The sequence below is a fragment of the Dysidea avara genome, chromosome 5, assembly GCF_963678975.1.
Source record: "Dysidea avara chromosome 5, odDysAvar1.4, whole genome shotgun sequence".
Classification (NCBI taxonomy): domain Eukaryota; kingdom Metazoa; phylum Porifera; class Demospongiae; order Dictyoceratida; family Dysideidae; genus Dysidea; species Dysidea avara.
The window spans coordinates 579,443-606,196 of record NC_089276.1 but is presented as its reverse complement, the minus strand read 5'-3'; the positions used below and the strand labels follow the sequence as shown (position 1 = coordinate 606,196).

General features: G+C 40.6%; 1 protein-coding gene across 1 annotated transcript; it reads left to right on the top strand.

Annotated features, from left to right (window-relative positions):
• The first annotated feature begins 2 nt into the window (after positions 1–2).
• LOC136255657 (pre-mRNA-splicing factor 38A-like) lies at positions 3–16,760 on the top strand. Its single transcript, XM_066048462.1, has 9 exons — positions 3–177; positions 1,614–1,773; positions 3,297–3,418; positions 5,557–5,642; positions 6,266–6,385; positions 15,832–15,899; positions 15,950–16,009; positions 16,200–16,271; positions 16,526–16,760. Exons 1-9 carry the CDS (start codon positions 48–50, stop codon positions 16,701–16,703), a joined length of 996 nt encoding a protein of 331 aa, XP_065904534.1. The 5' UTR covers positions 3–47; the 3' UTR covers positions 16,704–16,760.
• The last annotated feature ends 9,994 nt before the right edge of the window (positions 16,761–26,754 follow it).

Below are 26,754 nucleotides of genomic sequence, written 5' to 3'. Positions count from 1 at the left end.
TTTAGTTTACAGGTCATTGTTTACATTGTGGGTTTGAGTTTTCCAAAATGGCGAATCGTACTATGAAATATGCCCGTACCGTTAAGGGCACTAATCCTCAGTACCTGGTGGAGAAGATTATCAGAACACGTGTGTATGACTCGCGATATTGGAAGGAAGAATGCTTTGCTCTGAACGGTACAGTCTCGTATTTGTGTTTTTTTCTGCAAATAAACAAAATTATTAACAATTAACGCATGAATACATATTTGACCAGAAAAGTATAATACAATGAGTTATTACAAACTCCCGGAGTAGGCCAGGTGGGTAACATCATTGGTGATGGGAGCATTTGTGGAACGTGATACACGCATACACACTATGGCCGATTTGAGCAATGAAAAACATATTTATTTGTTTTAGGCCACTCCAAATGAGATTGTAGTTTCCTGTCCTCCGCCCACATCACATCTGGGCACACAGATATAATTACTTAAGTTATTACAAAACTGATCTAAGGAGGGAGAATTAACCAGATGGGGGGAGTGGATTCCGAAGCTTAATTACTGAGGGGGGAAAATTTATATGAATCAATGTTTGTCATTAGTTGAAAATATTCATTCCTTAATCGAGGGTCATAAGGGATGAAGAAATCTTTAGGGATATCAATGTGATCATTAATAATCTTTTACATCTCTGACTCTTCTCTGTTGTAGTGTAGTGTATAGTCAGCATATTAGTAACACTGGAGTATCTCGAAAAATTATTTAGACAGAATCTGGCAGCTCTCTTCTGGATGGCTTCAGTTTTGTTTATATTGATTATTGTGTATTGTGTATTAATAATTCTTTGAATATGATCATTCCAAGTGAGTTTGTTGTCAATGGTAACCCCTAGATATGTAGCAGGCAAAACTTCCTTGTGTTCTCAATGTAGTAGGTATGCACGATGGGATTTCTCTTGTTTGTCACTCTTAAAAACTATATATCTATGATCTCACCCAATACCAGGGGTTAATCTAGGGGGGGGTGGGGGGGGGCACAGGCCCCCTCTGGGTTAGCTATTGCCCCCCCTAGGTTTATACCTAAAGCCTTGAGAAATGGAAAGGTTTAATGGATCCCAAAGTTGTATAATCCAATGGTCAATATTCAATGGCATCACAGTAAAATTTCACCAAAATTGAGTATATTTACACCTAAATTTTCAAAATTTTCCTGGGGGAGCATGCCCCCAGACCCCCCTAGAATCCGAAGCGACTTACTTCGCCCCCTCTAGGTTAATATTCTGGGTTGAGCCCTGAATACAGTACCCGACTATACGTAGTTTTGTTGTATACATGTATGTACACATGGAGCACACTTGCAGGCTTTATCTGTGGCAATGTCTTCAGATAAAACTGAATGAGGACACCTACATAATCAATAATGCCAACTGTTACTATGATTTTGCTGTAATCTGTGTGTAACCTTCGCTGAGCGATATTTCACAGTAATGGTAATAATTGAGACACTTAGTTAATATCCCTTAGTGGATAAACTGACCTGGAAGATCAGGACACCTTGATAATCCGGTTTGTCCCATGGTGTCCATGCTATACGCATGCTTAGATATTGTTATTGTATTTTAATCATTAGCTGAGATAATGGTTGACAAAGCTATGGCGCTGGACCATATTGGAGGTGTATATGGAGGGAGCATTAAACCAACTCCATTTTTGTGTCTGATACTAAAGATGCTACAGATCCAACCAACCAAAGACATCGTTGTTGAGTTTATCAAAAATGCCGACTACAAGTAATTCTGTGTGTGTTTGTGAACTTGTGAATTGTCTACCCCAAGAAGTGACATCTGCTATGTTGTCTGGTAGGGCTGAGCGATACTACCGTTTTAGCGATATATCGCGATATTTTGTTATTAACTATCGTGATACCATGCCTGTACATTATTGTCATTAAAATTCATTTGTTATGCTGTACTAGCCTCAAGAATCCTTGTAAGTCATAACCTGGTTACCCCTGCAGAGAGGTGTGAACACCATAACATAACTTCAAAGCATGTGTTACAAAAACTGTTACTGTAAACAAGGATGACAGTGGCTAGTTAGATGCTACTTTTAAAGACTTCCTGCAGGAATACACAGCTATGATTGACATATTTGTAAGTATCGTGAACTGTTCAGTATCGTGAATAGTGGCTTTAGTATCGATCGTGATACTAAAATGGCAGTATCGCTCAGCTCTATTGTCTGGTTGTAATTTTGTGCTGGTGGTAAATAAATATATGCTATGTGTGTAGTTGGGAGAGGAACTACAGCTACCAGAATTTAAACCAACTAGTTTTCCTCCTGAAAAATGTGAAGGAGTGGGAAATGTAATCTCCTTGTGACTTTTTGATAACTGACAGCTTCGGCCGAGACACTTGTGGTATTCACACAGTTGCTCTGCCTTTTACACTATGGAATAGAATTATCTACCAAAGATCAAAGCTATATATTTCACCACATGTTACTGACTCAGCTTATATGGGCCTGTTTGGTCACTTTGATGACGACAGACGTTGCATGATATCGTTCATGTGATCCCATACTCACATTTATTACTTCTCTGTCTTGTGTTTTAATTATAATAACATTCAGGGGCGGTGGAGCATGCCAAAGGGGGCCGGGCCAGCTGTAAGCTGAAGACCAAAAATTCAAAAAAAAGGTCACTACTTGCTGACAATAGCTGCTCTCCACCAAGTATATCTCCTTATTTACACATACGTAGCTAAGTAGCTTTCTACACTGCTTCTCTAAATACTGTGACTGCTCTATCAGAGTATCTAGATCCTGACTGTTCTATTAGAGTATCTCGATCTTTTCTTGCAAGCAGTGTCCATGGCTGTCCTTTACCAAATGTATATATTATAAAGTATATAAAGATCCTTATTTATAGCTTCATAGTTGCATGTGCCCCCTCTGGATCCTCCACTGAGACTGGTCACTATACTATACTATAAAGGTAATAATATTACAGTAATGTATGACGCGTTATGATTTCATAGCAATGTTACTTTAATCAGTAGTTAGGCAAATAAGTGTACTACATGTAGTTATGTTGTGTAGTAGCAGGTGTTGCTCTAGCCATAGCAACTAATTCCTGTTGCTGAAAAATTATGTAATTTAATACAATACTAGTTACTTTACAGCAAAGTAATATGTAACTGTATCGCGTTACATATCAACGAGTAAATAAGTAATATGACACTAAATGCCCAACACTACATAGCATACAATGTGTGTTAGTCAATGTGTTCATTGTGTTTCTGTTGTTGTGCAGGTATGTGCGGTTGCTAGGGGCATTCTACATGCGATTGACAGGAAACTCTCTGGATTGTTACAACTACTTGGAGCCACTCTACAATGACTACAGGAAAGTTAAGAGAATGAAGAGTGATGGAAGTACGTGTTCTTTGCGTAATTTTGTGTGGAATATCATGTGAGCCTCAATATTTGCAATGAGCCCTATCCACAATGACATTTTATGACATCACGAGAATAAAGATGGCCGCGATAGTTGGGGGACTGCTATACAGGCACCTATGGAGATAAATTTTCGATCGCTCATATTTCAGCTAGGTCGACCATTAACCGACAGGTATGGTTATAAAGTAAGAAAAGTTATTGTAAATGTACACTATTTAGAAAAAAATTTGAAACGTGACTAAACTCGTTTATCGTAATGTCTTATATAAAACTTGACTGTACCTGTTGTTTAGAACTCAATGTCTTCTTTCCTGGCTAAAATATGAGCAATTAAAATTTTTTCTCCATAGGCACTTATATAACAGTCCCCCAACTATCACGGCCATTTTATTCTCGTGGTGTCATAAAACGTCATTGTGGATAAGGCTCATACAAAATTATCAAATGGTGGGGATAGCCGGGATCATTTGACATTTAGATTGTGTAAGGATTAAACTAATGTACTTTTCCTTGTGTGAAAGTGCCCATAGACAAAACAAATCGTTGAAACACTATTTTGTGTGTGGCATTCAGGTGCTGTACATGTTTAGTTAATTCCAGAAAATTGGTGTTTTGCATGATTCATTTTAGCAGTGCTTAAACTGTACCCTCCTCTATAGTGAAGTTGTATCATATGTTATGGGCCAGTACACTCGTCCTAGTAAATGAAATGCTCCAAAGCACACAGTTCCAACACTTACAGCTTTGTTATGACTGCCATCCAATACGGTAAGATAACTTCTTGATAAAATGTGACCGGATTTCATATAACCCAGCTTCCACACACACAAAATCAAACTTACGTTTTCACCAGAAATGGATTGCTGGTCTAATGCACTATCATATTCCACACTGTATTTCCTTCAGCACTGACAAGTCTGGTTTCTGTAGCAGCTTTCTTCCGACCCTGTCAAAGCCACGAGTGGAAGATTGGCGCCATTAAATGGCTTTGTGGTAATAGTATGTAGTGAGCTGGGACTTCACACAGAGAGCTCGCCAATAGTGTTCTCAGTCAATTTGGAGTGATTTGAGGGCCATGGAGGGCCCAAACTTGGCCTCTGGATTCCATTCGTCGTCTTCTTGCTCCATTTTATACTCCTATATTAAGCCCACCCACCACCCTCCGCCTCTATTACTACCACCTGTGATATTATTACCCGCTCAAAAAAAGCTGCCCAAAACAGGGAAAATTTTGGTTATCAGAAATCCATACACCCACTCAGTGATAGCTAGTAAACAGATGAATAATTGATGCAAATTTTGTTTGCATAGCTGTAGGCACTGGGAAATTATTACACAATGTTTACTTAAAATCGCCATATCTCCTAACGAAACTTTGTGCGTCGCAGCTGTGTTTTGTCAAATTCAGTCACAAATGGGATTTCTCAGCCAAGCATATGTTCTGTTAGGCCATCATTAGTATATTCCATCACCTAGTACAGCAATAACTGGTGTAGGAAGGAGGTGATTGTTGATTATTTATACACTGACCGCTCTATTAGAGTATTTTAATCTTGTAAGGTACATTATCCACCCTGTTGAACAAGAGTGGAGGAACTATAGTTACCTTTCTGTTGATATGTACAGCTAATACATTTACCTTGACACTCTGTACCTTCTTCTATCATGAAATAGTGCATTTACGTGATGTGTAATCAAAAAATTAAAATTTGGTGTGGCTACCTAAAAAGAAACAATAATGATGACATTAGGGTAATTAGTTATCCCTCTTGCATGGAATACCGTATGAGTAAAGTTTAATTTGTTTTGGTTGATGATATTCTAACAGTTACAGCGATGCCTGTCTTAGGGACCATCTGTATAGCAAGGTCAAGGCCAGCTGGAGTGAAAAAATTATAAGTGTCAAGAAATTTTGATCCCTAGGTGACTGGTGTAGACAAGTTCCACCTTTTAACATAATAGCATTTGTTATCAATTCTATCCCATCTTTATCACATCCCATCTTTATCACATCCCATCTTTACCATATCCCATCTTTATCACATCCCATCTTTATCACATCCCGTCTTTATCACATCCCATCTTTATCACATCCCATCTTTATCACATCACAGTTATGGAGGTGATTCATGTTGATGAGTACATCGATGAGCTATTGAGAGATGAACGATCATGTGATGTCATTCTACCACGTATACAGGTTAGCCCCAGGCCATGATATGCATTATACCTAATATGGTATATGGAGATGTCAAAAAGCTGTTGTCCATTTAGTGCATGTTTTATTGGAGTGTTTGTGCTTGTTGCTGCAAATAATTGGATATTTGTGAAATCCAAGCCGTAAATTTATCATTAATTTGTATATGTGAACGGATTTCACAAAACCAGACTTCCACACACATTAAGATGTATGATTTTGAAGGACCATAACTCGGTATAGGAGTATGCCATCAGTTTAAATTTTGACCTGCTATTTTAGAATGCCATTGAAGAAAAGTGAAAATTGTAGGCCAATAGCGTACCAAGTGGTAAAGTTACAGTTGTTTAAAGTCAAAGCATTAGATGTGTGGAAGCCTTGTTTTGTCTTATCCGGTCACATATTCATTTGCTGTACGATGGCAAGTTACAATGGAAACAGTCTACCAGTACTATCACTATGAGCTGTCCAGCCACTACACTTCAACTAGTTGCATATCATGACTGACTGTAAATTGTGTATTAAACTCTAATGAGTTTAATACTCATTTGTTAAGACATCCAGTTACTGTAGCAGCCTAACACACTGTGTGTTGTTTACTGTTTGTTGTTGTTGTTGTATGGTAGAAACGAGAGGTGTTAGAAGAGACTGGAGAGATAGATCCGAGGGTGAGTGCACTTGACGATGACCTCTCGGATGTCGAAGATGATGAAGATGAGGAAGAGAGTGACGAAGATGATAATCAGGTATGACAATACCATATATGGCAATGGGAGAAACCCTATTGTAGTTGGACATAAAATGGTTGACACTGTAACTTATGTTCCATTTTGTGTAATAATACACATGTATAGAACTGGTATCTACACTGTTAAAGGTACTCTACATAGCTGTCAGCATTTTACAGTTTACTATACTTGTAATGGTCTAGAATGGTTGGCAAGCTTCATCTTCAGTCATAGGCAGTGGAAATGGGGGTCATCCCCCCCCCCCCCCCCCCCCCACTTTTATGAGACAATGTTTGTAAGAAAAGACCAAAACACTCTAATGGAGCAGTGAACTACTCTAATAGAACAGTCACTTTTACATTTCCTTAAAAGTTGTAAGTATGACTTCTTAATTTATTTGCAAAAACATAGTGAAATAGTCTAAAATACTCTCTCTCATCTCTCGTACCATTCATATCTGTTGTATGCTTCCTACTCCATTGTGTAAATTTCACTGTCAAAGTTGACTCTTTGGCCAGCTCCACCGCCCCTGTCTTCAGTTTTGTTCAATTGACAAGCTGGCAAGCTTCATTTGTTCAATGCCAAAATCATGCTATCAGGAATCTGAAGAGTGTGATGGTTCTATTAGCACGTACTACTAGATATTTCTTCATGAAATACGTTGCTGATTCACACAGAGTTCTTAGTGAATATATAGAATACTCATAATTCTTATGTGCGAAACATTATTATGTTTCATGAACAGGATATTTTTCTTGCAAAATTTCTGTAGAAACACCTACCTGGCAAATTTACATGAAGACATGGCTCCTTTAACATTTCATGAAGACATGGCTCCTTTAACATTTCATGAAGACATGGCTCCTTTAACATTTCATGCATGATTTCATTGACAAATTATTAATGTCTAATTACAGGGGCAGGTCCAAGGAAGAAGGGATGCTAAGTTTTATTACAAAAAAAATTTTGTGACTTTCTGTGCAGTTGTAGCAATAAATTATACTTTATGAGTAGTCATTATCATACAGTACAATAGTCTACTGATCATGAAGATTTGGGCTTTTGTGGCCAAAACTATCACCCTAAAACCAGCCTCATAATACCTTCATGGTGTCTTGGCAGTATTGGTTAGGTATAACCAAGCCCAAAAGTTCCTTCAGTATGATCTGTATTACCTCCAAATAATTGAAATTTAATTTTTTTATTTTATTTAGTGGAATTTTCTGCTGCCTGACTGACTGCCTGACTGACTGCCTGACTGACTGCCTGACTGACTGCCTGACTGACTGCCTGACTGACTGACTGACTGATGCCTTCAGACAAGTGTAACTTGATAACAGCTAAGGCTATGGGATTGATTTCTTCCTGTTCAATGTTGCTTCAACCCCGACTGGTGCCTTTTGGCATACCGCAACGTATAGTACAATGCATGCTTCATGGACTTACCAGTGTTCTCCTTTGTGTCCCATTCATCTTTGCTGACAGTGAGGTGTTGATTCGTGTTATTGCTACGTGATTACTTCCCTATGTTTGATGGGTATCATCTAAATTTTCCATTGTGACTGATTGATTGCAGAGGTCCTTCTCCTAGTGTTTCTTCGTTTGCAACACTGTGTAACAGGCTGAACATGTGTAACAGGTTGAACATGTGTAACAGGCTGAACACGTGTAACAGACTGAACACGTGTAACAGGCTGAACATGTGTAACAGGCTGAACACGTGTAACAGGCTGAACATAGCTAAAAACAAAGCGTAATGGCCACTTCACTGTTTCAGTATTTGATATTCGGGGTACACGTTCAGGCAAAAGCAATAAGCCTGTAGCTTTCCATTCTAATGTGGTATGTGTGGGTTCACCAGTCATAATAATGTTACAAAAAAGTAAACAAACAAGTATAAGGAAAAATTAAGAATTTTTAGGATCATAGAAATAAAAAGTAGGGAAACAAGGGAGGTCGCCTACACATAAGATATACTAGTGAACATTTAATCCCTAATGCAGTCTATACCCTAGACCAAGACTGAATTAGGGATTAATGTTCACTAGTATATCTTCAGGTATAGGTGACCTCCCTTGTTTCCCTATACTTTTTATTTTAAGAAACTTTAATATTCTTATATTTTTCCTTATACTTGTAGGAATTACATTGAGTATTAATTTTATTGTATTGTTAAGTTAGGACAACTACTGCTCAGTATAAGTCGTTGGCTTACTTAGTGTTCTAAGGTTTTTATAAGGATTTTTTGCATTGCTTGGAATGGCTGTTCTATTAAAGCAAGGTCATAAACCAGCCAACTGTAAATGTGTCATTAGTGACCTGTCTAATGTAGCCACCTGATTAATAAGGTCACCTGATTAATAAGGTCGCCTGATTAATAAGGTCACCTGATTAATAAGGTCACCTGATTAATAAGGTCACTGTGTATTAAGGTCACCTGATTACAGGTTTTTGCAATTGAATTCGGCGACTTTGCAATTGAATTCGTCCCGTTTGCAATTGAGTTCGTCGCTTTTGCAATTGAATTCGTCCCGTTTGCAATTGAATTCGTCCCGTTTGCAATTGAATTCGTCGCTTTTGCAATTGAATTCGTCCCGTTTGCAATTGAATTTGTCGCTTTTGCAATTGAATTCGTCACTTTTGCAGTTAAATTCGTCCATAACAAGAATGGCAGCTGGAGCAAACATGAAAACATGATGTAGCAGCTGCTACAAGAACTTGTTCAAGTACAACAGTAGTAAACAACTCTTTATAAGGCAATAATTCTTCCTCTACAGCCTCTCCAACAACATTCCAAACTCTACTACGCCATTCGCGATGGGTGTGGTCACTCGCGAGCAAGCTAATTAACTTGTAGACAGCTATCAACTTCGCGTACTACCAGCTTCAATTACCTTCTAGTGTCTCAAGTGTAACTCTCCAAGGCATAAATAGTTCATCTCTTAATGAACGGGTTGGTTTCTTGGAGCCGTTTTATTTATGACGAATTGTAATGCAAACGCGACGAATTCTATTGCAAAACCGACTAATTCAACTGCAAAAGCGACAAATTCAATTGCAAAACCGACGAATTCAATTGCAAACGGGACGAATTCAATTGCAAACGGGACGAATTCAATTGCAAAGGCGACGAATTCAATTGCAAAAACCTGTAATAAGGTCACTGTGTATTAAGGTCACCTGATTAATAAGGTCACTGTGTATTAAGGTCACCTGATTAATAAGGTCACTGTGTATTAAGGTCACCTGATTAATAAGGTCACTACGAATTTAACCGCAGGTTAAATGGTGTTAACTTGAGGCGACACACACCACGCGGACGCCCCCTTCCTCCATCATATTCAAATTCCGCGCACGTGACGAAAGAGCGGTTATTGGGGGCAAGCGGGATAATCTACCCGCTTTTTAAAGACATTTCGTCGCGATAGCAGCTTGCTTCTTTGTTCTACGTTCAAAGTGAGATGAATTCGTCGTCAGCGTCTGGCTCTGGTGTGCCGCCGGCCCCTCCGGCTGTAGTGTTGACACAGTCCTCTACAACGGCTCCAGTTCTCGTGCAACCAGTTGTCTCCGTTCCAATGGCTCCCGCCATTCCTGCTCCAGTAGTTCCGGCGTCAGTGCCAATAGTTCCAGGACTTCCTCCGCCCCCACCGGCTATCCCAGTGTCCATGCCTGGGCTACCGCCACCCACTTCATCCACGCTTCGTTTGAGACTTACCCCGAACGACCTTTCAAACATCGCCACGGCCGTTGCCGGAATTCTACAACAGCCGGGACCTTCGTCGAGGAACCCCCTGTCCTCCGCTGCTACTCCGGCAGGGGTACAAGTCCCATCCTCGCCTTCAGGTAGTTATCTGTTATTGGTCATGGCTGTTGTTGTTTTCCTTTATATTTGCTCTGTTGAATGTTCGTAGCGGTGCAGCGCACCAATCCCTGAGTAGTGCAGCGCACTCTACCTGGCTGCTCTACCCTGTCGGCAGTCGCTAGTAGGCGGCTGCTCTCCAGTTACTGGTGGTAGCAAAAGGGGGGGCCAAAACGGCCAGTATCCGGTTACTTTCATTGTGTAATTTGATTTGGTTGCCCAGTGCAGCGCACTGCCACACTGCTAATGGACTGCCATTATCTTAATTGTTTCTGTCAGGTGGCCGCAGCGCTGGACCACTTCTTCCGGTTGACCCGTTGCTGGGGGCACGGGGAGCACCACTTCCCCCTGTAAGCAGTGTACCGGACCCTCCCCAACTCAGTAGAGGCCCCTCCCTGGTTGTGGCTGAGGGTATTCCTCCAGTGTCCACTCGTCTCATTGAGAAAATTAGACGCTGGGAGTTTATAGACTTAGCCCAGCTAATTGGAGGGGCTGACTCCAGTGAGGGCTCATCGTCAATGGTGGAGGGCCACATTGTTACTCAGGCCAAATCTCCGAGGAAGTCCCCTTCCACCATTACGGATCTTGCTACATGGTTGCAGGCATATGCCCGGCTGATGGCAGTCCTTTTGTCAGCTCCGACGACATCAAAGGCAGAGGCAGCAGGCCTTGCAGCCCACCTTCATGTGGTACTACAATTAGCTCAAGACCTGGGCGGCCGTCATTGGCTCGTCTACGACTGGGAGTTCAGGGAGTGGGCAGCCGCCAAAGGCATTACTGTCTGGGGTGAACTTAACCTTTCGATCTACGGCAGATGTTTGCCCCGACCCACCCCCCCAGCCTCGTTCGGACCACCAGATATATTTGCTGGCACCACCCCCATCTGCTTCAAATGGAACACTGGCAACTGTCAGCGCCCACGCTGCCGATATTTGCACGCCTGCTCAGAGTGCGGGGGACCTCACCCAAGAATTGCCTGCACCATGAAACGATCGTGGGGCAAAAAGTGAGGATGGTCCTCCCCACCTGTGGTTGACACTTATCATGTAGCAATGGCATATACTGAGCTGGACTCATTTATGTATTTTATCTTATTGTATTGCTGATGGAGCTGGGCTCCTATTGCCTTATTATACATGTATACATTTACATATACAAAACTAACGTAGCTACTTACATCATGTCAGGTTATACAGTCTCAAATATGACCACTTGTTCAACTGCATAGTTCATTGTGTCTCCTTGCATGCCACTCTCTGGTTGTCACTGGCAACTATATAACATGGTTGGGGGGAAACAACTCTCCACCGCTTGGTGTGTAATTCACTGTTTCCCCCCTCCATAGATCCGGAGCTCACCCTGTTCACTGGAGGGATGGTGCTGAATGGAAGATACAAGTATTATGATGACTTGTTGGCCTTAGACAGCCAGTGTGGTCACTCACCCACTCCCAACGCCATCATTTCTATGGAGATTGATACCTCCCTTAGATGGACAACCTGGGCAGCACAGCTTGCCAATCACCCCGATCGCCAATTTGTAAATTATATCCTGTCGGGTATTCACGACGGATTCCGTATTGGATTCTGTCGCTCCTATCCACTTCAATACTCGGGCCAGAATCTACACATTCTAAGGCCATCACTGGTATCGGATTACCTAGCACGTGAGGTGCAGCTGCACCGAATGTGGCGGTGCCCTAAAGGGTTTTTCCCGAGGGGAATCCACATTAGTCCCATTGGCCTAATTCCCAAGAAACATAAGCCGGGTAGGTGGAGACTTATTGTGGACCTATCCTCCCCAATGAATTTCAGCGTTAACGAGGGTATCAGCAAAGAAAGATCCTCTTTGTCTTACGCCTCCGTGGACCACTTGGCAGCCCTGATTGTAGCCACGGGCAGGGGCTCGTTCCTAGTAAAAGCCGACATCAAAGAGGCTTATCGTATGGTACCAGTCCACCCAGAAGACCAGTACCTTCTGGGTGTCCAATGGCAAGGTACTGTGTTTATCGACCGAATGCTTCCCTTCGGCCTACGTTCAGCTCCCAAGATCTTCACAGCTATTACGGACGCCATACAGTGGATGCTTAGGCGCCAGGGAGTATCCCGGGGCCTTCATTACCTCGACGATTTCATTTTCGTGGCACAGTCTCAGCCCTCAGCAGAGCTACAGAAACGTTCGCTACTATCCCTGTTTGATTCTCTCGGCGTCCCGGTCGAACCATCCAAGTTGGAAGGCCCTTCCCACTGCCTGACCTTCCTTGGAATAGAGGTAGATACGGAAGCTTTCCAACTCCGCCTCCCCAGAGCTAAACTAACAGAGTTACTCGTTTACTTGCGTCGCTATGCTTACCATCGTTCAGTAACCAAACATGCGTTAGAGCAGTTAACCGGTCTACTACAGTTCGCGTCCAAAGTGGTCCGCCCGGGAAGGCCCTTCGTAAGAAGATTATACACCCTTCAAGGGGTGGGCAGCCGCCCTGATCATCTTGTACGTCTCAACAACTCGGCCATAGCGGATATCACTTGGTGGCTGCTCTTTGCCGAACAGTGGAACGGTGTGTCCCTCCTGTGGGACCTGGGCTTGACAAGGGTTGACATCTCAATCTACACGGACGCTTCTGGCTCTTGGGGTTGCGGAGCAGTCCAAGACCGTCTATGGCTACAGCTAAAGTGGTCACCCCGTCTATATCACTTGAACATCGCTGTCAAGGAGCTTATACCTGTGGTGCTTGTGGCTGCTACCTTTGGCGCCTCTTGGTCAGGTAAGATGATTCAATTCGTGGTAGATAATGAGGCAGTGGTGTCAGTACTGAACTCTACCACATCTAAGGACATCCATATGATGCACTTAATTCGCCTATTGGTATTCTTTGCTGCTCGGCATGATTTCTGGTTCTCAGCTATCCATATTCCTGGCCGGCTCAATTCTCAGGCGGATGCCATCTCGCGTAACCGTCTGGACCAGTTCTTTGCTATGATTCCTCACGCATCACCCTCTCCAGCCTCCATATCACGTCCATTGGTGGAGCTCATATCCCAGAACATTACCTGGATTTCCCCCTCGTGGGCTCAACTATTTGTGACAGTTACATCTGACGATAAACCTTTACAGGAGACAAGTAAAGGACTACAACGACTCTAGATATACTGACTTCAGACTTATTCAGTAGTAATTCTATGTTACGACTCTGTGTATATCTGTACAAATATATTGAACTGTGTTTGTGTTCTGTTATTCGTTCCTATGTATATTCCCATAGCTATTTGTATGAATATACTATCATGAGATGCTCTCCTCTCACCTTAGGATCCTTGACGCTGGTTTCCCAACTTGACGCAGCAGTACAGAAATATTATATGGCTGGACTGGCTCCATCTACTCACAAAACTTATCAATCAGCTGAGCGCCGCTACTTGGGTTTTTGTGCCAGTTTCTCGATCATACCCCTGCCAACCTCAGAAACCACACTGTGTTACTTTGTGGCATGCTTGGGTCAACAGGGTCTAGCGGAGGCCTCAATCCGCACATACCTGGCAGGGGTTCGTCAGCTGCAAATCTCCCGTGGCCTCCCCGATCCCAAGATTGGTCTGATGCCACGATTACAGCAGGTCATCAGAGGAATTAAAGTTGAGAGGGGCAGGGATGGTTATCCTCAACAATCTCGCTTACCCATTACTCCCATGATCTTAAGGAGGATTAAACCATTCTGGATCACTGATTAGCCTACTTTCAATTCAGTAATGTTATGGGCGGCAGCTGTGGTGACTTTCTTTTCTTTCTGCCGCTCAGGTGAGGTCACAGTTATGGATACAGCCAAATTCGATCCCAGTGCTGATCTCTCCCTCTCAGATGTGGCAGTCGATAATCCTGTTTCCCCAGCAATCATTTCACTCCTGATCAAGCAATCCAAGACAGATCAGGAAAGGGTGGGCGTCAAAGTATTTATAGGGAAGACAGGGGATGACCTCTGCCCCATTAGTGCCCTCATGAGTTATCTACAGAAACGGGGGGGTGTTCCAGGCGCTCTATTTCAATGGCAGGATGGTACTCCACTATCCCAGACGGCTTTTGTCGCTGCAACCCACCAGGCTTTGACTTCAGCTAATCTTCCGGCTCGTGACTTTGCTGGCCATAGCTTCCGTATTGGAGCGGCCACCACAGCAGCTATGGCAGGCATAGAAGACTCAACTATTCAGACCCTGGGCAGATGGAAGAGCTCTTCGTACAAGCTTTATATCAGGATGGATCCCCATCGACTGGCAGCAGTGTCCTCGGCTCTCTCAAGCTGTCCGTAGCAGTATATTGACGGATATTATTGGGATGTTCAGTTTATTATTAAGGTGTGTGTGTGTGGTCTATTTAATTAATTTACTAGTTAGGTGGAATATAATTTCCGCACGAAATACGATCATGCTGCCACACGATCGTTTGAATGGGTGAATGCGGCCCCAGTGTGCTGTAGCCAGAAGGCCGTGGTGAACTGCTAGCCTGTTATCTTCTACAGTCTAGCTTTGAGTGGGTAGGTCGCCCCCCACGGCCTCCAAGGAAGGAAGTCAACGGATGCTCATCCATGCAGTCGCCTTGCTTGCATGTGCCTAGGCGGTGCTACGTAGAGCATCCATTGCGTCACAGCAGCAGTCACGTGAGTTTCCCGTGATCCTGTGACGGAGAACTCCAAGCCTACAGCACACAGTTCCCATTCTCCCATTCCACGGTAATCCATACAGAACTATCCGGTTCCTCATTGTACACTTGGAGCCGGTAAAGTTAATACGAATTTAACCGCAGGTTAAATGGTGTTAACTTGAGGCGACACACACCACGCGGACGCCCCCTTCCTCCATCATATTCAAATTCCGCGCACGTGACGAAAGAGCGGTTATTGGGGGCAAGCGGGATAATCTACCCGCTTTTTTAAGACATTTCGTCGCGATAGCAGCTTGCTTCTTTGTCCCTCCCTGATCCCTCCCTTTTTTAAACTCTTTCGTACCTCCACTAACTGGCAAGCCGAGTCATGAGGCTTGCGATAGCATTAGTGTGACAATGGGCTGTGTTGTAGGCTCTGTCTGGAGAGGGATCCGCTAGCAGGGGTAGGGGGTAGGTCGCCCCCCACGGCCTCCAAGGAAGGAAGTCAACGGATGCTCATCCATGCAGTCGCCTTGCTTGCATGTGCCTAGGCGGTGCTACGTAGAACATCCATTGCATCACAGCAGCAGTCACGTGAGTTTCCCGTGATCCTGTGACGGAGAACTCCAAGCCTACAGCACACAGTTCCCATTCTCCCATTCCACGGTAATCCATACAGAACTATCCGGTTCCTCATTGTACACTTGGAGCCGGTAAAGTTAATGTGTATTAAGGTCACCTGATTAATAAGGTCACTGTGTATTAAGGTCACCTGATTAATAAGGTCACTGTGTATTAAGGTCACCTGATTAATAAGGTCACTGTGTATTAAGGTCACCTGATTAATAAGGTCACTGTGTATTAAGGTCACCTGATTAATAAGGTCACTGTGTATTAAGGTCACCTGATTAATAAGGTCAATGTTACTGGTTATATCATATACTCCTAACTACATATCTTGTTGTCATGGTCACAGAGCTCCCCTGACTACCGTCGCTCACACCGTCGAAGAAGGAGTCGCTCGCCATCACCTTCACGTCACAGGTTAGTCCTTCATCCTGCCATGATAGTAATGTAGTCTTCTTCCCCACAAGACGTAGTCCCTCTCCGAGATCAAGAAGAAGATCTCCTTCTCCTCAGAGAAGAAGAAAAAGGTACTATTAGAAGGTGGCCAGAATGCCTTACACCAAATACATCGTATCATTGCTGTGTTGTTGTTGTTACTGTGATGTGTCCTGTGTGTAGCAACAAGTGTATTGGAGTATTAATAGTAGCACATAATTCATATTCACTTGTACTGTTCATTCACTAGCTGTTTATGAAATCATTGTTTGTTCTCTATAGCCGTTCACCAATTCATCACCGACGCAGGCGATCACCATCACCATCTGGTCACAGGGATAGACACTCTCGAAGGTAAATTGTTACTATTGTTATTGTGGTCTAAACTGGTGTACAAGAACATCACTTCTGTCCTCTCAGTCAGTAGCCCCTTTATCCATTGAAAACTCAATGTAAATAGAATAAATACTAAATAGTTCTAAGCTTATGGCTTAAATTGTCTGAGGTAGAAGAAGGTGGACTTCCTCTCTTATTTTACTGGGCTATCCCGGCATCCCCAGTGTTCTTCTGACTTGATTGTTATGATATGACTATATTATGTTCTGTAGGTCACATGATGTGAGGGATACTGACAGGTCACCATCACCACGGCGACACACCAGGAGTGATAAACCAGAGAAGAAATCCAAGAGTAAAACTGCTAAAGTATCAGAAGAAGATGAAGAAATCAAACAAGCTAATGCTCTGCGTAAATCACTTGGTATTAAACCACTAAGAACAGACTAGTACTCATTACATGTACACACAGTTTATTACAACATGATATCACTACATCCTTACTAACTAGTTAACTGGAGAATGAGTGGAGTGTCACTGTGTATAGAAATGAGGGGTTGACATTCCTTTTAACATAATTATGTTGACTAACTATATGAACATCTTTTACGCATTTCTATGTCAATGATAAACACCATATATGGTAATTATTGGGCTTTCATTTGAGGACTTGCCACTGAATAGCGATGATGTTGTCGAACTGCTCATGATCAAAAAGGACAACATTTATATATGAATTAGGGTGATTGTGAGGGTCATAATTTTTGTCCATACATACCCTTTCTGTCCCTTTGGTATCCTTGTTATATAACACATTTTAAGGCATAGGTATGACTAGATATTCTGTGTATTGATGAGTGGTAGTGTGTTGGGAATTGGGATGTAATTAGTTGGTTTTGCTCAAGCTTATCTATTTGCTTTTATGGTTGTATATATGTTTTTGATTGTTACATTAGTTGATAACAATTACTAATCACCACACTATCGCACACAGCAACTGGCTGAAAGTGCCAGACTCAGTGTACATGTGTTGTTATTGTGTTCACATGTGTGAAATTTTTCTAAAATGACAATTGGAACAACTTGTGATACTGTATAGCACCGCTGTAATATTTCCTGAGCTGAGTCAGTTGTTATAGTTTTGAAACGTGTATAGCACATTTGAAATTCATAAACCACCACCCCAAAATCCTTGTGTGCCTTAAACTATGAATCAGTCAGTGTTGCCTGACCTATACACTACACCCCTACAGCAAATATAATGTAACAAGTTAGTATTAATTTTGCTTAGCTATAACTGTTATGCCATGCACTAAGAATTCAGTTGGCCTGTTACGATCACTGTTAGCTACACCATTCTCTGTGTTAGCTACACCATTCTCTGTGTTAGCTACACCATTCTCTGTGTTAGCTACACCATTCTCTGTGTTAGCTACACCATTCTCTGTGTTAGCTACACCATTCTCTGTGTTTGCTTATACAGTAACATTCTCTTTCTAGATAAATGATAACTCTCTGCTTGTGTTATAGTTGCCCTTAGAAAATTTATTCAGTTATTTAGCGAAATATCATGTGCTCTATTGACTGTTCTAATTGGGTATAATTGTCACTTTTTCTCCATAACATTTCTCAATGATAATACAATTATTCTTCTAACATTATACTTTAAGTTCTCGTTTTATACGAACATGTGATACAGATAGACAGACACACACAAAATAGAAGTCACCTGCATGGAAGTATACAAGCAAAATTTAATATCATTACACTACAATATATAGGCTATATACACTGTTAACATTGCTTACATACTCTTTTGAAGAAACTTTTTAAGCATCCTAGCATACCTGTATTAGGCTCTATTGCATCATCCTGACATGATGGTAAAATTAATGTTGCTTGATGAGTGCATGTAGTTCTATAACAAATGTTAAGATTTGATTCATTCAGATAGTAACATTATTGTGGATAGCACATTTTGCCAGATAAAGTACATAGATACTATTATTTTGTTACATGGTTGTGTGACTGTGTGCATGTTAATTGTTTGTCAGTAATTTTAGTGTGTTGTTATTGTTGTTGTGATGGCACCAGTGTGAAGTGCTAGAAGAGAATGTAGAACTGTATCCTTGAGTGAGTGCATAAGAAGATTATAGGAAGATAATAATAATAATGATGATGATGACGAGGCTTATGGTAGGTGATATATATAGCAAGGAGAAAATTTACGGACAGTCTTAAACACTACAACCAAGATTTCAAAATTTTTATTTGTGAAATACCAAAGAGTTACTGAGCTATCCTATAGATTTTACACACTCCTTTAACATGGAGAAGATAAGATTTCAGACATATAAAATCAAAGACCAGCATGGAATGTGGTATACCGTTAACATCTCAGTCATGACAACTACAGTCCTGTGAGAGATATTGATCAAATAAACTTCTACATACTACTCTAATAGAACAGTCTTTTACTGTACTCCCTCGGATCCAGCTGTAACCAGTTAGTGAAAACCTAACCTATACTCTTGTATCCACATGCCCGTATTCGAGGTGTATGATGTGATAGTTATAGTGTCTATATGAAACATTGTTCAAAATAAACATTGTAAAGTTAATGTTCAGATTGTTGCTAGAAAGGTAAGAGAATATAGTCTACAAGAACCAGCTCTTACAGATGACCAAACATCACAAGAGTGACCCATGTAAGATGCCTAGTAATGTTGTCACTGACTACTGCATGGGCTATATCCACAAAATGCAGTACCTTATAACTTGTGATGTGTTGAAATGATAGCTAATAAAGGGTATATTAGCTATTAACAAAGGTGCATATATAGCATAACAAAGTAACACAATAACTTATATTAGCTATATAGATCTTGATTAGAAATGAATGCTGGCCTAAAACCATGAGCACACAGTAGTCAACATGTATAGCTACACTTACTGAAACAAATCTTTGGATTTGTGCACATAGAGTTTATACCTAACTCAAATATGAATAATACAAAACCATGTCCATCAGTGGTATCAATGCTCTGTTCAGTTGGGCATCCTTTACACTGTCATTCAATACAGTATTACAAAGTGATCACAAAAGGTTTGTGTTGTTCTACAAAACAATATTAACAATCAATCTTAGCCTTGCATGTATACCTTCATAGCAGATTGGTTGGCTTGGCAGTATTGTTACAATCAAGTTCAAACATGTCATGTCTTAATCCAATGAGTAGAGCTAATGGAGATTTCTAACACAATATCATTGTCTTAATTTAGACAATCAAACACACAAATCAACGTTAATGGCTCATGGGCTCAACATGTACTTGAAGGACATACACCATCATGCAGTGCATGTAGCTATAATAACTGTGCACCAGTCATTATAGGTAAGGTATCTCCACAACAACACTTCTCACTAACCAGAGACCAGCCACTTCACTGAGTAGTTGTCACTTTATAGCTCTTTAGTATGAGATGATGACTGAATATGTTGTGTGTTTAAGATGAAGTCAATTTGAGAAATTTATTTCCAACAGATCCACATATTTAATCTTAATACTATTAGCTATTCCCTGCAGTAATGTTCAGCTCCCTCCTTGTACCCGAAGCCACCCACACTGCACTAGCTTAACATGTACTACCACCTTGGTGTGTAGCTGCAGGTGCGGCTACTAACTCATTAATTAAACTCACACAACACACACAGAACTACTACTACAAAAAACAAAATAGCTACCATATATGGCACATGCAAAAAACAAACAACACAAAAAACAGTGGATAGTAACTACAACCAGGTAAGTATGTGCCTAGGCAGAGTGGGGGCCTGCACACAGTGCAATTAATTTATAGTTCACTGTGCCCAAGTAAACCAAAGGGAAAAACCGAACAGAATTGCTTTTGTTTTTTTTTGTTTTTTTTATCTTGTCCTGCTCGGAAAAAACCAAGTGCTTACCACTCTGCTACCTACTGCATGCTGTATGTGAAACAAAATTGTCAGAATAGTCATTCAGAAGTACACCAAATCATCTGTAATCTTGTTAAGGATTCCAACTGGGCGGGTAGCCTTCACACTGTTGCACCTAGCAGCCCAGAATGATATGTATTTACACCTTAGGCCTTATATATATACAAACTCACGTGACCCACCACAACACATACGCAATGTACTACGGTGGGAGATTACTTTCTGTCTAATTCACAAGTTCAAACAACATAAAATACATTTATATCTCCAATGACACATTAATGATAAATGCTACGTTCTTTTTCCATGTCTTATTCAATAGTTTTTGCAATACAGACAGGTCCTTGGTGGGATAGCATTCACAGAATAATACAAGTTCCCTATCAGGATATCTAATTAACCATAATTATGTAGTCAAAGCAGATCATTTATGTGTGTGTTATGCATGGTTTATTATTGAGAAGCCAAGACAATTAGGAAGCCAAAGTGCAGTATATTGTACTGTGATGTAACTAACTTCCCTTCTGCATAAACTGCTGTTTTCTGTAGGACAGCTGTGTAATGGACAAAAATTCGCTGCTATCAGTTATTTCATCTTCTTTCTATCCTGCATGGTTGTTGTCATCATAGTGCAATAATATCCTATTGTTTATGCAAAACAGAGTTATGTATTTCACATTCATGTACATGTGTGAGCTTTTTCACACACTGCACACACAGACAAAAAGATACTTATAAAAATAACACAATGTTTTAGTGTTGTGTGTGCTTGTGATTGTTCTTGTTAGAGCATTTTCTCCTGTATATTGTCTGGTGTTTACCACTAACCATAGAAGCAGTGCAGTGAAGACTGTGTACATGGGCTCTCACCTGTGCACATGCAGTCTTCACATATTCAAGTGTATGGATTAAATTAATTTCCTATATCTGAATAATTATAGAAGATGTTTATGTGTGCTGGAATTTGTCACGTCAAAGAATACTTATTACTGAGAAGGCTAACATAAAACATATACATATTGCTAAGTCATCTTGTCACGAGTCAGTTTATGCACTAAGAAATACTGCAACTATACTAAGATATGTCCATACTAGTTAATGTGGACACTTGAGGATTCAGACACTTTGGTTAAGATGTCACCACATTAGCACATAAAGTAGCTATAGAGTTCTGATAGTATCTATGATCAGGCGTAATTCCCTGTATATATGTCAAGTGTGATTAACAGCTAATCAATACATGTTCATTGTCAGTGGAATTTCACTAGTACTTTCCACAAAGTAAAACTGAATTCAAATTAAGTCTCACTCACCAACCTGCAGTTGAATTTTAATTTTATAGGTAATGCCATAAAACATTGACTCAGTTTTGTCCAGTTCAATAATAGCTGCAGCAATGCCATAATGACATTTAATGGTTTGATCATTACAGGTTTTTGCAATTGAATTCGTCCCGTTTGCAATTGAGTTCGTCGCTTTTGCAATTGAATTCGTCCCGTTTGCAATTGAATTCGTCCCGTTTGCAATTGAATTCGTCGCTTTTGCAATTGAATTCGTCCCGTTTGCAATTGAATTCGTCGCTTTTGCAATTGAATTCGTCGCTTTTGCAGTTAAATTCGTCCATAACAAGAATGGCAGCTGGAGCAAACATGAAAACATGATGTAGCAGCTGCTACAAGAACTTGTTCAAGTACAACAGTAGTAAACAACTCTTTATAAGGCAATAATTCTTCCTCTACAGCCTCTCCAACAACATTCCAAACTCTACTACGCCATTCGCGATGGGTGTGGTCACTCGCGAGCAAGCTAATTAACTTGTCAGACAGCTATCAACTTCGCGTACTACCAGCTTCAATTACCTTCTAGTGTCTCAAGTGTAACTCTCCAAGGCATAAATAGTTCATCTCTTAATGAACGGGTTGGTTTCTTGGAGCCGTTTTGTTTATGACGAATTGTAATGCAAACGCGACGAATTCTATTGCAAAACCGACTAATTCAACTGCAAAAGCGACGAATTCAATTGCAAAACCGACGAATTCAATTGCAAACGGGACGAATTCAATTGCAATACCGACGAATTCAATTGCAATACCGACGAATTCAATTGCAAACGGGACGAATTCAATTGCAAAGGCGACAAATTCAATTGCAAAAACCTGTAATATTATGGTATAGTCTTAATACAAATGTCCTTCTGTACTGCTATGCTCTCTGTGACAGACATGCACTTGTACAAATTGTTGTGGGTTCAATTCATCAGTGACATTTAATTCATACCATGTTGTGTCATACATAGCTACGTATGCTACCTACGCTACGTATGTTACGTACGCTACATATGTTACATTAGTGACATATGTTACATACATTACGTATGTTACATACGATAGGTATACTAGGATAACATGAGGAATATCAGCAGGTCACCATCACCACGGTGACACACCAGGAGTGATAAATCAGAGAAGAAATCCAAGAGCAAAGCTGCTGAAGTGTCAGAAGAAGACAACTACACGTATCATTATTATACATGTATATATGAACAGCTTATTACAGCAAGGCACTGTAATATTATGCAACTATAATATTGGGGTGTAAATTGCCAGCTTGTGTGTAGTAAAACACTTCAGCAACGTGACCATGTTTCTCACTAAACCCTGAGCTTGGCTCTGTTCTTATATAGTACTATACAAGGCCACATTAGCTATGTGCATTATTTGCACAGTGTATACATACAGGACACCTCGCAGACACTTTGGCATGGCCCAAAGAGTAATTTGTCCTGTTGTATACAACCCTCAGTATTCCCAATTGTGCAACTTTCAAACATAAGTACCTTGCACATGCAGGAACAACAAAAGCTAAAAAGAGAGTATTCTTCACAAACTCCATCTTGTAGCACACCCAGATTTGCTCCATACAAATAATTATGAGCATAAATTATGGTTGTTACAGTAATTCCATTGTGCACATATTATGGTCTGATCGCCATGTATTCCCTCGGGGTTGTAACTGATAGTAATTGTTGTACGTATCATCAAAATGTTTTGATTTTTTATCAGCTATTACAAAATAATAACATTAGAGTCAGCATGTATAAGCATACATTGTTGTACATCGGTGTGTGTGTGTGTGCGTGTGTGTGTGTGTGTGTGTGTGTGTGTGTGTGTGTGTGTGTGTGTGTGTGTGTGTGTGTGTGTGTGTGTGCCGGTGTGTCATGTGACCTAATATGTTATTGTCATAGTATGATGGTGAGTCATTGTTCATTTCTTTGGTGGGACAAGATTCTCCACAATGTAGTCAGTGTAGACACCCTCAATGATTCCAGTTCCTTGGTTGTCAGTAAATACTCCATACCAACATTCCTCGGATACTCCAAGGAATGGCCAAGATTCACCTTTCCGTACTGAAATTGGCTTATGATCACCCAACTTCATTATGTTGTAATCAACATCAATCTTAACATCGACAGTAAGAAATTGACCTGCAAGTCACATTATATAGATTAGTGTCACTGATGAGTATTAACAACTTAATTACCAATCAGTCCATGAGCTGCTTTGGTGAGTCCACTGGTCTTGGTAAAAAACAAGTCCACGTGTTTCTTATAAAATCTCACCTTCATACCAAAGCCAGCATTAGTGTTAATGTGAAGCCAGGCTGATTCATCCTTCAGTCTATTGGTTTGTATATTAGCATCAACAATGATGGAAACTGTATTGGAAACAACTACAGTGACCGGCTTTTCTTTGACAATGGTTAGGCTGTTACCAACAAGAACACTGTGATCTAGTGCAGACACTTCAATAACTGTGGTAGCACCAGTATCAGGGCTAGTCACTAACAGACCAAGACTTCCCATAAAAGTGGTAACATTTGAAATAGTGTGACTCTCCTCCTCAGCAGGTAGCACAAACTGACCATTAAGCTGTATGTATTTGTCATTGATCAAGTTAAAGGCAAAGTCAGGTTCTCCCTGTATACTAAAGCACATGTGATCTCCATTTTCCAATGGTAGGAAGAAGTGAGGGTCATTACCCACACCAAAGCCATTACCAATATCATTACCTACAAAATCAGTACAATACTTAATTAGTAAGGCTCTCCTTGTATACTTGTATAGGACTTACAAGACAGACAAGGGTCACTTGAAGATCCAAATATTTGGTAGTTGATCATTTCAAAATTACCATCACAGCACATGTTAACATCATTAAGTGTCATATCAAAATTGCTTCGTGTATCACATGTGCCAGCTGCCACATTGTCAAAACAACTATATATCATCGTATTAACTACACTCTCATCTAAATTAACAGAGATACAACCAATTAGTATAGTCATGCAGTAGTTACATGTATATTGTGTGACTTACGTGTACACCTGCGACATTCACCACCAGCAAGGCTAAAATATGCATTTGCTGGGTCAGCTATTTGTGTTATAGTATCATTAATATCAACATCAAAGCAACAATGGTTGATTTCTGCAGGATCTCCATTGAACATGCCAGTCCTTGTTGGTTCTTCATCAGCAAGATCACATGATGATGTGGTAAAACACTGAACCTCTACACCAGTTGGTATCCTGTATTGACCTGTACATCATGTGGTTATCATGTGGTTACCATGTGGTTACAACAGACCATGTAACTAGCTAACATGTTACAAGTACATAGTCAAGTACTCCCTTACATAAGTGGTCACTGTTTGCAGGACAATATAGCTATTCATCTAAAATTGGCATGCTAGCTAGCTAGCTCCCTCCCTTGTAGCTATGTAGCTATTAATATGCCCTCAGGCTCTCAACTTACCATAAACTACAGCTAGAATACTAAACAATACTAACAGTTTCATGTTTTGGCCTAGCTGTAAATACACTACCACGACTGTACACTACACTCTTACCATCTGATTGTACGTTACTGACTGGTTCCAGCTTTATATGTGATGGCGGGCGCCGCTTTGATGTAGGTGCCGAGGGGTCCGACACATGCTGAAATCACGTACACCCACGGCTGAAATCAACTGAAATCACTGCATGAAATCAGAAATCATTGAACGAAATCAGAAATCACCGAACGAAATCAGAAATCACTGAAATCACACAATTGTCTTGAAATCACGGTGAAATCTCGACATGTCACCGAAATCTAACGTGAAATCTTCATGAAAATAAAGTTCAGAGTTACTCAAGCATGGTTTTGCTACAGTAGCTGTCGCAATAGGCATCCAAACTACTTACTCTCGTTTATCTGACGTAGCTACTCATGCAGTTCGATACTATACTGATAGCTAGCTAATTTTGTTTTGTTGTGACGCTATGAGGTCATGAACGAGTGTTTCCGAGATTCAGCTCGCAATTCAGTCTTTGTGTGCAGGGCTAACTACTGCACCTGCTGCATGCATCCTGACTACATGAATTACTACTATCTCAGCTATACTACACCATGCAGGTAGGCGTGGCTGTCACCTTTACCCTTATAATATAATATATAATTATCATGCCCGGTTGTTACTATCTAATTCAGCCCATGCATACATGGGTGGTGTTATTATTATTAACACTTTACAGTGACTAGCACTGAGGTTCTGACAGCAACTTGTTAGCTACTATTATGCTGGAAGTATACTGAGCTACATGCAATATTTTTTCCCTTATAGCTTTCATACAACCTCAACTCATGTGATTTAGTTACTTTGAGAAATTCATAGCTAGCTCTGTATATGTAGCCACTGAACTGGCTACTCCATTTAATCTCACCTCATTGTTCTTGTGTATATACTATGTGTGTGCATGTTGCTCCATTCTACCCAGCTGTTAAATGGGGACCTGGTGTCAACTGGAGAAGCGGCCCACCCAGCTGTATAACATCAAAGAGACTGATAGCTGCTTATTACCAGATTACTTGTGACATAGCTACTCATATAATAAGTATATATACATCTACTTGTACTGAATTCAGATAATTTACACATGCATGCTAAATATATATTTACACATGTTAATATGGTATATATGAACTCTTGATACAGGTGCATGTGAATGACACAATTTCAAAAAAACAAAAAAATAAATAATCAGCATTTTCTAGTTTTTGTTTCACAATCATTACAATACCACTTATCACCAACTAAAGAAACACTAATGTTTAAACATGTAGAATGGAACCAAGTTATCACAACAGATCATATCCTCACCACCACTATCTGGTAATCTACATATACAATAAACATTACATTTCTCAACACAAGCAATCCTTGTGGCATACTTTCGGGTTTTTCTTGTTGGAAACAAAGTTATCTTTTTTTCTTCTAGGACTTTCTTAAATGTAGGCGTAGCTCTCCTTGATTATATACTATCGTCATTGGATCTTGCCCTAACAGCAAACTGGCAAGCATAGCTGTAGCATAAAGACCGCAATCCACAGAATTTGTCTGCCTTTGTACATTCATAACTGTGATGTTAAAATATTTGTCTTTTGACTGCACTAGTTGTGCAATAATTCTTTGAGTATCCTCACTA

What these genes read in the sequence shown, in the direction of transcription:
- LOC136255657 (XM_066048462.1), top strand. Translation starts at nt 48, where the DNA reads ATGGCGAATCGTACTATGAAATATGCCCGTACCGTTAAGGGCACTAAT. An exon ending in ATCAAAAATGCCGACTACAA is followed by an intron (nt 1,774 to 3,296) that starts GTAATTCTGTGT and finishes GTTGTTGTGCAG; the next exon opens with GTATGTGCGGTTGCTAGGGG. An exon ending in CCTCAGAGAAGAAGAAAAAG is followed by an intron (nt 16,010 to 16,199) that starts GTACTATTAGAA and finishes TGTTCTCTATAG; the next exon opens with CCGTTCACCAATTCATCACC.